Consider the following 13,897-nt stretch of genomic DNA (forward strand, 5'->3'; position numbering starts at 1 on the left):
AATCAACTTTATGGCCTTAAAAATGGTTCCATAATCATATTTCCCTTATTCTCACCTATCTCCTGTACAAGATACAATGCTTCCATGAACCCTTGTTGCTGATTGAGCTGCTATAGGTATCAATTTCACTTAGTTACACAATCAAAACTATTCCGATTTTTGATCCCTCCATGAAACCTTCCCTTTCTTCCCATTACTCAAAGATTGTTAGTTTCTCCAATATTTCAATTAATTGGACGCAAAGAACCAGTTCATCATTTGGGTATTTGATTCCTCTGCCCAGATTAAAGAGGCTTTTCATAAAATGGTATTTATAACATTGGAAGAATTTGCATTAAGATTCAAGTTTGTTACTCCAAGAATCCAGTTCACGCCATGGAAGATTTTTTAAAAACAAAAGAACGTATATACCTGGTGATATATGTCAAATTGATTCATTGTTGATTAGAATAGGACTTAAATTCAATGGAGGGACATGAAAACTTCTATAAAATGCTTAAACCATTCATCTTTCTCCACCATACTCTTAAATAGTACCCCAATATCATAATCATAAAATTTCCAACCTGGTCCAGTAATACATTTTAATGAGTCCATGAACATAGATTGCTGATTGACTTGCTCTTGGATGTATCTCATTTTAGTTCAATCATATCTAAAATTTTCAAGACTTTAAAATTGCTCTGGCTATTCCTCTTCACCCTTCTCAGGAGACTAGATTTTCTAGTCATCTCTGGTGTTAGAAGGCACCTTGTATCTTTCAGATAAAGTTCTCCTGTACCAATACCAAAACCTCTGTGTTTTCAAGTGTATTTTCCTTAGCTGTATGTGATCTGTGATATAATCTGTAAAATGAAGAATATCACAAATGTTTATGAGATGGTCCTTCTCTGAAATGCTAGACACTTTGTCTCGTGATGGTAACTTCAAAATAAAGCTGTTTTACAAAACGTTGGTAGAGTAAAATGTAGAAGGACAGGGAGTCCAGGTGGTGGGCAGAAGGTATGATGATGGAGTCTGGGGTGGATTGAGGTGGCAACTGAACAACCTCAATCGGCGTCGCAATCCTCGTATGTTTCTCTTTGAAGTTAATTCTGAGCAATAGTGAGATTCTAATATTGCAAGGCATCATGGTTAAAAATATATTATGATTTAGACAAGGATGTGTAAGGAGATTGGTGGTGGGAGGATGAATTCTCAATGTCTGTCAACTCCTTAAACGATAACTTTCTGAGATATAATCCGCAAAGAGTATCTCTGAAATCTGCTTTGCAGAGAAAAGGAGTAACAGAGAGAAAGCAGAGGCTTTTGTCTCATGAAAACTTGTATTTCCATTTTAGGGACCAATATCACTAGTATGACAACTGTTCAACTAAATACCACACCTTACTGTAATTTTGTTCTTTGGAAATATTAATAATAATTATTGACTGTACCATTATGAAACATGAGAACTACTGCAGTTATTTATTATTTTCTTTGTATATAGTTTCTGACCTCAGCATTTACTGTGGAATATAATAATGCATCTAATAAAGGCAAGCAAGAAAACAAGTTCACACTTTTGTACCTCTGAAGTAGTTATCCAGTCAGAATCAATACCGTCTTCTTGTTGCAGGACATTTGTATATTACTGTATTTCAAAGGCATACACAACTCAATGTTGCTGACAATGATTAAAACAGCTTCTCTTAACTTTTCAAGGTCTTTTTACAGAAAAAAATCATATAATTAATTGCAAAAGATATTTTGCCCCAGTTTCTTCAAGCTCCGGACAAGCTATTTACAATGCATGTAATAGGTCAACGTCAGACACAATCTCACGTGGCTTTAGCCCGCCTGGACAACACAAACACCTACGTCAGGATGCTGTTCATCGACTATAGCTTAGTACTTAATACTATCATTTCCACAATCCTGATTGAGAAGTTGCAGAACCTGGGCCTCTGTACCTCCCTCGGCAATTGGATCCTCGAATTCCTAACCGGAAGACTACAGTCTGTGCTGATTGGTGATAACATATCCTCCTTGCTAACGATCAACACTGGTGCATCTCAGGGATGTGTGCTTAGTCCACTGCTCTACTCGCTATATACACATGACTATGTGGCTAGGCATAGCTCAAATACCATCTACAAATTTGCTGATGATGCAACCATTGTTGGTAGAATCTCTAGTGGTGACGAGAGGGTGTACAGGAGTGAGATATGCCAACTAGTGGAGTGGTGTCGCAGCATCGACATGGCACTCAACATCAGTAAGACAAAAGAGTTGATTGTTGACTTCAGGAAGGGTAAATTGAAGGAGCACATACCAATCCTCATAGAGAGATCAGAAGTGGAGAGAGTGAGCAGCTTCAAGTTCCTGGGTGTCAAGATCTCTGGGGATCTAACCTGGTCCCAACATATCAATGTAGTTATAAAGAAGGCAAGATAGCAGCTACACTTTGTTAAGAGTTTGAACAGATTTGGTATGTCAACAAAAACACTCAAAAACTTCAATAGTTGTACCGTGGAGAGCATTCTGACAGGCTGCATCATTGTCTGGAATGCAGAGGCTATAGCACAGGATGGAAATAAGCTGCAGAAGTTGTAAATCTAGTCAGCTCCTCCTTGGATACTAGCCTACAAAATACCCAGGACATTTTCAGAGAGCAGTGTCTCAGAAAGGCAGTGTCAATTTTTAAGAATTCCAGCACCCAGGGCATGCCTTTTTCTCACTGTTACCATCAGGTAGGAGGTACAGAAGCCTGAAGGCACACACTCAGTGATTCAGGAACAGCTTCTTCCCCTCTACCATCCAATTCCTAAATGAACATTGAATTTTTGGACACTGCTTCACATTTTTTTAATATACAGTATTTTTACTTTTGCTCATTTTTAAAAATCTATTCAATATACGTAATTGATTTACTTGTTTATTTATTATTTTTTATTTTACTTATTATTATTATTATTTTTATTTTCTCTAGTAGATTATGTATTGCATTGAACTATTGCTGCTAAGTTAACAGATCTGTGGAAGGAAAGGAACTGCCAACATATTGAGTTGAAATTCTGCATCAGGATTGAGAGTGGAAAGGCAAGACAGCCGGTGTAAAGGGGAGAAGGGAAGTGGTGATGAAGGATTCCGGGGTGACTGATGGACTGAGGTGGGGTGTAAATGACAGGCAGTTAGTGCCAGTTAGGTGAGTAGAGGAACGGTGGTGTTGAGAGATGTTGGCAGGTGAATTAGAGATGGAGGTAGGCAAAGCGAGTAAAGGAAAAGTAAGTGAAAAACAGAGGGTGCAATATGTGAGCCTGGGAGTGTGAAGAAAGGAGACAATGTTTTTAAGTTCCTTTTCAGATTACATTGCATTAGGGTTAAGAAATTCCTTCCCACTGCTGAATGAAATTGAGAAAAAATAGAAAAAAATAGCTGTTTTGGACATATTTAGTGAAACAAGATAGTAGAATAGAATGTTGTGTGTACGATGGGCCGGACTGGTGAAAGGTACTGAACAATACTGATGAAAGTTAAAATCTGAATTTGTTTTTAGTTGGAATAACTTTGGATCAAAGGACAATTTTCGCTGGTATAAGCTAATATTTTTATTAAGATATCACTAGGTTATTACTTAGTTCCATTGAGTATTGAAGACAATTACAGTACCTATAAAATTGTTAAAAGCTACTTGTATTCATTATTCTCAGACTGTACACCAGTGTCATAATCTACAGATGCACCATAAACAGTATCACACACCGGGCATAGCTGTTTGTCTCATGTGACTTTATATTTTCATTACAGATATCAGTACCGTAACATCACTGACACTGAATACCACAGGTACAGTCAATTTGTTCTTTCACAGTATCAGTAATATTAGAATGCTGATGGAGAAATTGTTATTCAGAGACATGTGGACTGTTAATTTGATTGATTTTTATCCCTGTACCAGCTGTGGGCACGGCTTTGGGGCCAGTATTTATTGCCCATCTCTATAATGAAAGGAAGAACCAGGGCTATATCTTCTCACAGTTCAAAGTAAATTTATTATCAAAGGATATATATTTCACAATGTTAAACCCTGAGATTCACTCTCTTGTGGGCATTCACAGTAAATACAAAGAAACACAGTAGAATCAAAAAATTTATTGGGCCAAATTGTACCGGTCCTGATGTCTCCCAGTTAAACAGATTCCACTGCATATCCAATTCTCTAATGAAAATGAATTCTGAAACGCCATCCACCTCCTACTCTCAGGTGCAACCAGATAATGATTCCATACAAATGATTCGCCCTCATTTCCCATCTGGTTCCAAAGAGAAGCAACAAATCCTTGCATTCTGACTGCTGACTGACCTGCCTGAGGACTTAATTGCCTTATTAATCTGATTCAAAACATTCATTGCTTGATAATTCTGTCACCATTTCTCTTGAAGATTCATCTTCTCAAGAAATCAGAATCTTCACTCAAAGTCAATATTTGAAGACAAATTATATTTTATATTACTTGGGTAAATCACCCCTATTCCCAAATCAAGGCCTGCAAAAAGTGTGTTTCTCTTTAAATATATGGTACCTGCTTTAATTTAGGCAATAAATTGTAAAGGATGCAGGGATGTCTTTGTAATATTCTGGTGCAGTACGATAATCCTTCTTCGAGATCCATTATGATGATAACTTTACAATAACTTGCTTTACTGGTGATTATCTGGAATGGAATCTAATGGGACAGAGTGTTTATGTAGTGGGTATAAAATGTGGTGGTGAATGCTCGGAAGAATTGGGGTAAGAACCGAACAACTCAGTGAGGGGTTGTTTATGTCTGTTTGAAGTCAATTCAGAGTAGCAGCTTTATTTTCACAAACATCGAAAGTCCTATTGCTGAAAATCATCATTTCTATTCAGTTTAGAGAAGGCTGTAAATTAGTTTTGTAAAGATATTGGTACGATTCTCAATATTTAGTCAACTTTTTATGTTGCATATTAATGCTTCCTGCTGCATAATCTTTCAAGGGGATGATAGTACTATTTATGTAGAAACGTTAGAAAAGGAATAACACAGAGAAGAGTTGTTTGATGTCAAATCTTTTATTTTCATTTCAGTAAGCAATACATTTGTTGTGATATTTCTTCAAACAAAAACATAGGTGCTATAAATTCATTCTTTGAAATTACTATTACTATTAGAAGACAGTTGCCAAAATCTCATCATTAATAAAGATGGGAAATGATGATATGTTTATTCTTATTGTGTATATGTAGGGGGTATCACAGGTGGGACCAGCAGTTTTGCTATCTCTAACAATTTCAGAATAACTGACAGAAGAAGACTTATTTGTTCCATCCTGCCAGTTAAGGCTCTTTCAAATCATTAGCTGAAGTGGAAGGTGTTTTGTGGAAGAAGGATTAGGTTGCTGGAGGAATCTGATTGATTTCAATGATACAGGTCCTCCCTAGCTTATGGCAGGACTGCAGGTGCTGAAATACTAAGCAGGGAAGAAGAAGAATTCATGGGTCCAGCTGCATCTGTGGCAGGAAAGGATCTGTCAACGTTTTGAGTCAAAATTCTGCATCAGGACTGAGAGTGGCGAGGAAAGACAGCCGATGTAATGGGGAGAAGGGGAGTGGTGATAAAGGATTCCGAGCCGATCGGTGGACTGAGGGGTGGGGGGTGTAAGATGACGGGCGGTTAGCTGAGCGGAGAGGCGGTGGAGTTGAGAGACATTGACAGGTGAATTATAGATGGATGCTGACAAAGAGAGAAAGCAAAAAGGAAGATAAAACAAAGTGGACAAAATGGGAGGCAGGGAGTGTGAAGAAAAGATAAGTTCCTTTTCAGATTACATTGCATGAGGGTTAAGAAATACCTTCCCATTGCTGATGGAAATTTAGAAAAAAATTGAAAAAAATTCTGTTTTTGGACATAATTAGTGATACAAGATAGTACAATCGAATGTTGTGTGGAAGGTGGAATAGACTGGTAATGGGAGCGGAGCTACACTGAGAAATGTTAAAATCTGAAATCATTGCTGTTTGGAATGATTTTGGCTTGTAGGATATTTTTCACTGGTGTTAGCTAATATTTTTATTAAGTTGTCACTTGATTATCACTTAGTTCCATTGAGTATTGAAGGGAATTGCTAGTAACTATGAAATTCTTTAATAACTACTCATATTCCTTTTTCTCAGACTTTACACCAGTGTCATAATCTACAGATGCACCATAAACAGTATCACACACCATAGCTGTTTGTCTCATGAGATTTTGTATTTTCATTACAGAGGACAGTACTGTAACATCACTGACACCAAATATCACAGGTACAGTCAATTTGTTCTTTCACAATATCAGTAATTTTAGAAACATGTTGCAGAAATTGTTATTCAGAAACATGAGGACTGAAACCAAGTTCCTCAGAGAGACTGTTTCCTTATCTGTACATAAGTACACCAGTAGAAGTACATCCAAAAAAATGCAAACTCTTAATAAGAGAGGCATGAGGAACTGCAGAAGCTGAAATCCTGAGCAACAAACAAGAAGATCTCATAGGTTAAACAGCATTTGTGGGAGGAAAGGAACTGTCAACATTTTGAGTCAAAATTCCGCATCAGGACTGAGAGTGGGGAGGCAAGACCGCCAGTGTAAAGGGGAGAATGGAAATGGTGATAAAGAATTCAGTGGTGACTGGTGGTTTGAGAAGGGGTGTAAATGACAGGCAGTTAGTGCCAGTTAGGTGAGTAGAGGAACAGTGGAGTTAAGACACATAGGCAGGTGAATTACAGATGGAGGCAGACAAAAAGGGTAAAGGAAAAATGAGTGAAAAACAGAGGGTGCAATATGGGAGCCTGGAAGTGTGAAGACAGAAGACAATGTTTTTAAGTTCCTTTTCAGATTACATTGCATTAGGGTTAAGAAATTCCTTCCCACTGCTGAATGAAAAAAGAAAAAAATAGGAAAAAATTGTTCTGTTTTGGACATATTTAGCGAAACAAGTTAGTAGAATAGAATGTTGTGTGGATGATGGGCTGGACTGGTGATAGGTACTTAACAATACTGAAGAAGGTTGAAATCTGAATTTGTTTCCAGTTGGAATGATGTTGGTCCAAAGGACAATTTTTGCTGGTGTTAGCTAATATTTTTGTTATGATATCACTAGGTTATTACTTACTTTCATTGAGTATTGAAGGGAATTACAGTACCTATGAAATTCTTAAAAACTACTTGTATTCATTATTCTCAGACTGTACACCTGTGTCATAGTCTACAGATGCACCATAAACAGTATCACACACCGGGCATAGCTGTTTGTCTCATGTGACTTTATATTTTCATTACAGATATCAGTACCGTAACATCACTGACACTGAATACCACAGGTACAGTCAATTTGTTCTTTCACAGTATCAGTAATATTAGAAAGCTGATGGAGAAATTGTTATTCAGAGACATGTGGACTGTTAATTTGATTGATTTTTATCCCTGTACCAGCTGTGGGCATGGCTTTGGGGCCAGTATTTATTGCCCATCTCTATAATGAAAGGAAGAACCGGGGCTATATCTTCTCACAGTTCAAAGTAAATTTATTATCAAAGGATATATATTTCACAATGTTAAAACCTGAGATTCACTCTCTTGTGGGCATTCACAGTAAATACAAAGAAACAAAGTAGAATCAAAAAATTTATTGGCCAAATTGTACCGGTCCTGATGTCTCCCAGTTAAATAGATTCCACTGCATATCCAATTCTCTAATGAAAATGAATTCTGAAACTCCATCCACCTCCTACTCTCAGGTGCAACCAGATAATGATTCCATACAAATGATTCACCCTAATTTCCCATCTGGTTCCAAAGAGAAACAACAAATCCCTGCATTCTGACTGCTGACTGACCTGCCTGAGGACTTAATTGCCTTATTAATCTGATTCAAAACATTCATTGCTTGATAATTCTGTCACCATTTCTCTTGAAGATTCATCTTCTCAAGAAATCAGAATCTTCACTCAAACTCAATATTTGAAGACAAATTATATTTTATATTACTTGGATAAATCACTCCTATTCCCAAACCAAGGCCTGCAAAAAGTGTGTTTCTGCTTAAATGTACAGTACCTACTTTAATTTAGGCAATAAATTGTAAAGGATGTAGGGATATCTTTGTAATATTCTGGTGCAGTACGATAATCCTTCTCCGAGATCCATTATGATGATAACTTTACAATAACTTGCTTTACTGGTGATGATCTGGAATGGAATCTAATGGGACAGGGTGTTTATGTAGTGGGTATAAAATGTGGTGGTGAAGGCTCGGAAGAATTGGGGTAAGAACCGAACAACTCAGTGAGGGTTTGTTTATGTCTGTTTGAAGTCAATTCAGAGTAGCAGCTTTATTTTCACAAACATCGAAAGTCCTATTGCTGAAAATCATCATTTCTATTCAGTTTTGAGAAGGCTGTAAATTAGTTTTGTAAAGATATTGGTACGATTCTCAATATTTAGTCAACTTTCTATGTTGCATATTAATGCTTCCTGCTGCATAATCTTTCAAGGGGATGATAGTACTATTTATGTAGAAATGTTAGAAAAGGAATAACACAGAGAAGAGTTGTTTGATGTCAAATCTTTTATTTTCATTTCAGTAAGCAATACATTTGTTGTGATATTTCTTCAAACAAAAACATAGGTGCTATAAATTCATTCTTTGAAATTACTATTACTATTAGAAGACAGTTGCCAAAATCTCATCATTAATAAAGATGGGAAATGATGATATGATTTATTCTTACTGTGTATATGTAGTGGGTATCACAGGTGGGACCAGCAGTTTTGCTATCTCTAACAATTTCAGAATAACTGACAGAAGAAGACTTATTTGTTCCATCCTGCCAGTTAAGGCTCTTTCAAATCATTAGCTGAAGTGGAAGGTGTTTTGTGGAAGAAGGATTAGGTTGCTGGAGGAATCTGATTGATTTCAATGATACAGGTCCTCCCTAGCTTATGGCAGGACTGCAGGTGCTGAAATACTAAGCAGGGAAGAAGAAGAATTCATGGGTCCAGCTGCATCTGTGGCAGGAAAGGATCTGTCAATGTTTTGAGTCAAAATTCTGCATCAGGACTGAGAGTGGCGAGGAAAGACAGCTGACGTAATGGGGAGACGGGGAGTGGTGATAAAGGATTCCGAGCCGATCGGTGGACTGGTGGTGGGGGGTGTAAAATGACGGGCAGTTAGCTGAGCGGAGAGGCGGTGGAGTTGAGAGACACTGACAGGTGAATTATAGATGGATGCTGACAAAGAGAGAAAGCAAAAAGGAAGATAAAACAAAGTGGGCAAAATGGGAGGCAGGGAGTGTGAAGAAAAGAGATGCTGCTTTTAAGTTCTGTTTCAGATTACATTGCATGAGGGTTAAGAAATAACTTCCCACTGCTGATGGAAATTTAGAAAAATATTGAAAAAAAAATCTGTTTTTGGACATAATTAGTGATACAAGATAGTACAATTGAATGTTGTGTGGAAGGTGGAATAGACTGGTGATGGGAGCGGAGCTACACTGAGAAATGTTAAAATCTGAAATTGTTGCTGTTTGGAATGATTTTGGCTTGTAGGATATTTTTCACTGGTGTTAGCTAATATTTTTATTAAGTTGTCACTTGATTATCACTTAGTTCCATTGAGTATTGAAGGGAATTGCTAGTAACTATGAAATTCTTTAATAACTACTCATATTCCTTTTTCTGAGACTTTACACCAGTGTCATAATCTACAGATGCACCATAAACAGTATCACACACCGGGCATAGCTGTTTGTCTCATGTGACTTTATATTTTCATTACAGAGGACAGTACTGTAACATCACTGACACCAAATATCACAGGTACAGTCAATTTGTTCTTTCACAATATTAGTAATTTTAGAAATATGTTGCAGAAATTGCTATTCAGAAACATGAGGACTGTTCATGTGATTTATTTTTATCCCTGTACAGGCTGTGGGCACGGCTTTGGGGCCAGTATTTATTGCCCATCTCTATAATGAAAGGAAGAACCTGAGCTATTTGTTCTCAAAGTTTAAAGTAAATTTATTATCAAAGTACATGTATGTCATCGTATACTATCCTGAGATTCACTCTCTTGTGGGCCTTCACAGTAAATACAAAGAAACACAGTAGAGTCAATGAAAAACCACACACAAGACGGAAATTCAACCAATACACAAACTATGCCAAAGACAATGAACTGTGCAAATACAGATAAAAAAGAAGAAAAAAGAGCAATGAAATTAGAATAATAAATAAATAAGCAATAACAATCGAGAACATGGGATTAAGACTTCTTGATAGTGAATGCATAGGTGATTGCATTATTAAGTTGAGTGAGGTTCTAATGTGCCTGTGATGTCTCTTTGAAATACGTAGTTCCCTAAATAGGTTTTGTTCCCTCCTCCCATCAAATATCCTTGTGTGAAATATCTGAATCTAATTCGATTATGATTCTATAATAATCATGAAATAACTTTGAGATCTTAAAAATGGTCCCATAATCGTATTTCCCTCATTCTCACCTGTCTCCTTAATAAGTTACAATGTATCCATGAACCTTGATTGCTGATTGAACGGCCACAGGAATCAAATTCACTTAGTTACACAACCAAAACTATTCAGAATCTTGAACCCTCCATGAAACCTTCCCTTTCTTCCCATTACTCCAAGATTATTAGACACTCCAGATATTTCAAATAACTGAATGTAAAGAATAATTTCTTCTTTCAGGTATTTTTTCCTCTGCTTAGAATAAGGAGCAAATACAAAGTTGTTGATAGAATGTTATTTGTAACCTGGGAAGAACTTGCATTAAGATTTGAATTTTTTAGTGTAAGAATTCAGCTCAGCCCTTGGAAGATCTTTTAAAAATAAAATCATGTATTTTGCTGGTGATAGATGTCAATTTTGTTCATTGTCGTCTAGGATATGACTTGGTTTCAATGGAGGGACATAATAACATCAATAAAATGCATGAAACATTCATCTAACTCCACTGTACTCTTAATTAGTATTTAATATTCCTCTTAACCTATCGCAGAAAATTAGATTTACAAGTCATCCCTGGTGTTCGAAGGTATTTGCACCTTGTAACTTTCAGATAAAGTTCTCCCATACCAAGACCAAAACCTTTGTTTTCTTTTAAGTGCATTTTCCTTAGTTGTATTTTTTTCTGCGATACAATCAATAAAGTGAAAAAATACCACAGATGTATATTTGATGTTCCTTCTCTGAAATACTGTACACTCTGCCTCAGTTAATGGTGAATTCAAAATAAAGCTGTGCTCAAAGCATTACCAGGGTAAGTTGTAGAAGGACAGGGAGTCTGGGTGGTGGGCAGAAAGTATGGTGATGAATCTGGGGTGCATTGGAGTGGCAACTGAACAACCTCAATCAGGATTGTGATCCTCGTATGTTTCTAATTGAAGTTGATTCTGAACAACCATGAGATTTAGCAACTAAAATTACAGGCCACCTTGGTGAAAAATATAATATGATTGAGAAATGGATGTGTAAAGAGATCAGTGGTGGGGGATGAATTTTCATTACTTGTTAACATCTTAAACAATACATTTCTCATGCATAATCTACAAAGAATACCCCTGTGCTGTTCTCTATAGAGAAAATGAATAATAGAGAAAGCAAAGGCATTTGTCTGATGGTCAATTTCAGTCAGCAGTATCACTGATGTGACAACTGTTCAAGTGAATGCCACAGATGTTGAAATTTTGTTCCTTGATAATATTAATACTAATTAGATTCTGTTTCATTATAAAACATGAGGACATCTTTGGTTATGTATTCTTTTGTTTGTATAGAGTTTCTGACCACAGCATTTGCTATCTAAGTATACATGTAATAAAAAGCAGGCAAAGAATGTATTCAGTCCATTATATCCTTGAAACAGTTACCCTGTCAGTATCAATACCATCTTCTTGTTGCAAAAAGTTCGCATATATCTGTTTTTCATGGGTGTATCCAATTCCCTTTTGCTGACAAAGATTGAAACAGCTTCTATAACTCATTAAGTTGTTTTTACAAAGTAACGAATAATTAATTGCAAAGGACTTTTTTTTTGGCCTCAGTTTCTTCAATGCTCCAGAACAAGTTATTTACAATTCAAGCAAATTGATATCTTGGCTGTGAACAAAAAAAATTGCCCTGGATCAGCAACGTCATGAACATGTCTTGGAGATAAGATTCTCCAGACCCCCATGTTTCTGCAGACAGTCAGGCAACTGTCTCCTCTACCCAGTCTATAATGGTCTCCAAGTTCCTCAGAGACAGTGTTTCCTTATCTGTACATAAGTACACCAGTAGAAGAACATTCAGAAAAACGCAAACTCATAATAAGAGAAGCACAAGGAACAGCAGATGCTGAAATCCTGAGCAACAAACAAGAAGATCTTATAGGTTAAACAGCATTTGTGGGAGGAAAGGAACTGTCAACGTTTTGAGTCAAAATTCCTCATCAGGACTGAGAGTGGGGAGGCAAGACCGCCAGTGTAAAGGGGAGAATGGAAATGGTGATAAAGAATTTAGTGGTGACTGGTGGTTTGAGAAGGGGTGTAAATGACAGGCAGTTAGTGCCAGTTAGGTGATTAGAGGAACGGTGGAGTTGAGAGACATAGGCAGGTGAATTACAGATGGAGGCAGACAAAAAGGGTAAAGGAAAAATGAGTGAAAAACAGAGGGTGCAATATGGGAGCCTGGAAGTGTGAAGAAAGAAGACAATGTTTTAAAGTTCCTTTTCAGATTACATTGCATTAGGATTAAGAAATTCCTTCCCACTGCTGAATGAAATTAAGAAAAAAATAGAAAAAAATATATCTGTTTTGGACATATTTAGTGAAACAAGATAGTAGAATAGAATGTTGTGTGGACGATGGACTTGACGATGGGCTGGACTGGTGATAGGTGCTGAACGATACTGATGAAGGTTGAAATCTGAATTTGTTTCTAGTTGGAATGACTTTGGTCCAAAGGACATTTTTCGCTGGTGTTAGCTAATATTTTTGTTATGATATCACTAGGTTATTACTTAGTTCCATTGAGTATTGAAGACAATTACAGTACCTATGAAATTCTTAAAAACTACTTGTATTCATTATTCTCAGACTGTACACCAGTGTCATAATCTACAGATGCACCATAAACAGTATCACACACCGGGCATAGCTGTTTGTCGCATGTGACTTTATATTTTCATTACAGATATCAGTACCGTAACATCACTGATACTGAATACCACAGGTACAGTCAGTTTGTTCTTTCATAGTTTCAGTAATATTAGAAAGCTGATGGAGAAATTGTTATTCAGAGACATGTGGACTGTTAATTTGATTGATTTTTATCCCTGTACCAGCTGTGGGCACGGCTTTGGGGCCAGTATTTATTGCCCATCTTTATAATGAAAGGAAGAACCAGGGCTATATCTTCTCACAGTTCAAAGTAAATTTATTATCAAAGGATATATATTTCACAATGTTAAACCCTGAGATTCACTCTCTTGTGGGCATTCACAGTAAATACAAAGAAACACAGTAGAATCAAATAATTTATTGGGCCAAATTGTACCGGTCCTGATGTCTCCCAGTTAAATAGATTCCACTGCATATCCAATACTCTAATGAAAATGAATTCTGAAACGCCATCCACCTCCTACTCTCAGGTGCAACCAGATAATGATTCCATACAAATGATTCACCCTCATTTCCTAACTGGTTCCAAAGAGAAACAACAAATCCTTGCATTCTGACTGCTGACTGACCTGCCTGAGGACTTAATTGCCTTATTAATCTGATTCAAAACATTCATTGCTTGATAATTCTGTCACCATTTCTCTTGAAGATTCATCTTCTCAGGAGATC

At 36.8% G+C, this 13,897-nt stretch overlaps 1 protein-coding gene across 1 annotated transcript in view; it reads left to right on the forward strand.

Moving 5' to 3' along the window:
* Positions 1-13,897, forward strand: part of LOC140727897 (uncharacterized) — a 193,654-nt gene that overhangs the window by 131,907 nt on the left and 47,850 nt on the right. The window contains exons 39-43 of the mRNA XM_073045834.1: positions 3,790-3,828; positions 6,272-6,310; positions 7,328-7,366; positions 9,825-9,863; positions 13,242-13,280. Coding sequence (XP_072901935.1) covers positions 3,790-3,828; positions 6,272-6,310; positions 7,328-7,366; positions 9,825-9,863; positions 13,242-13,280 — 195 coding nt within the window. The remainder of the gene's footprint in view (positions 1-3,789; positions 3,829-6,271; positions 6,311-7,327; positions 7,367-9,824; positions 9,864-13,241; positions 13,281-13,897) is intronic.

Source organism: Hemitrygon akajei, chromosome 5 (genome assembly GCF_048418815.1).
Source record: "Hemitrygon akajei chromosome 5, sHemAka1.3, whole genome shotgun sequence".
Taxonomy (NCBI): Eukaryota; Metazoa; Chordata; class Chondrichthyes; order Myliobatiformes; family Dasyatidae; genus Hemitrygon; species Hemitrygon akajei.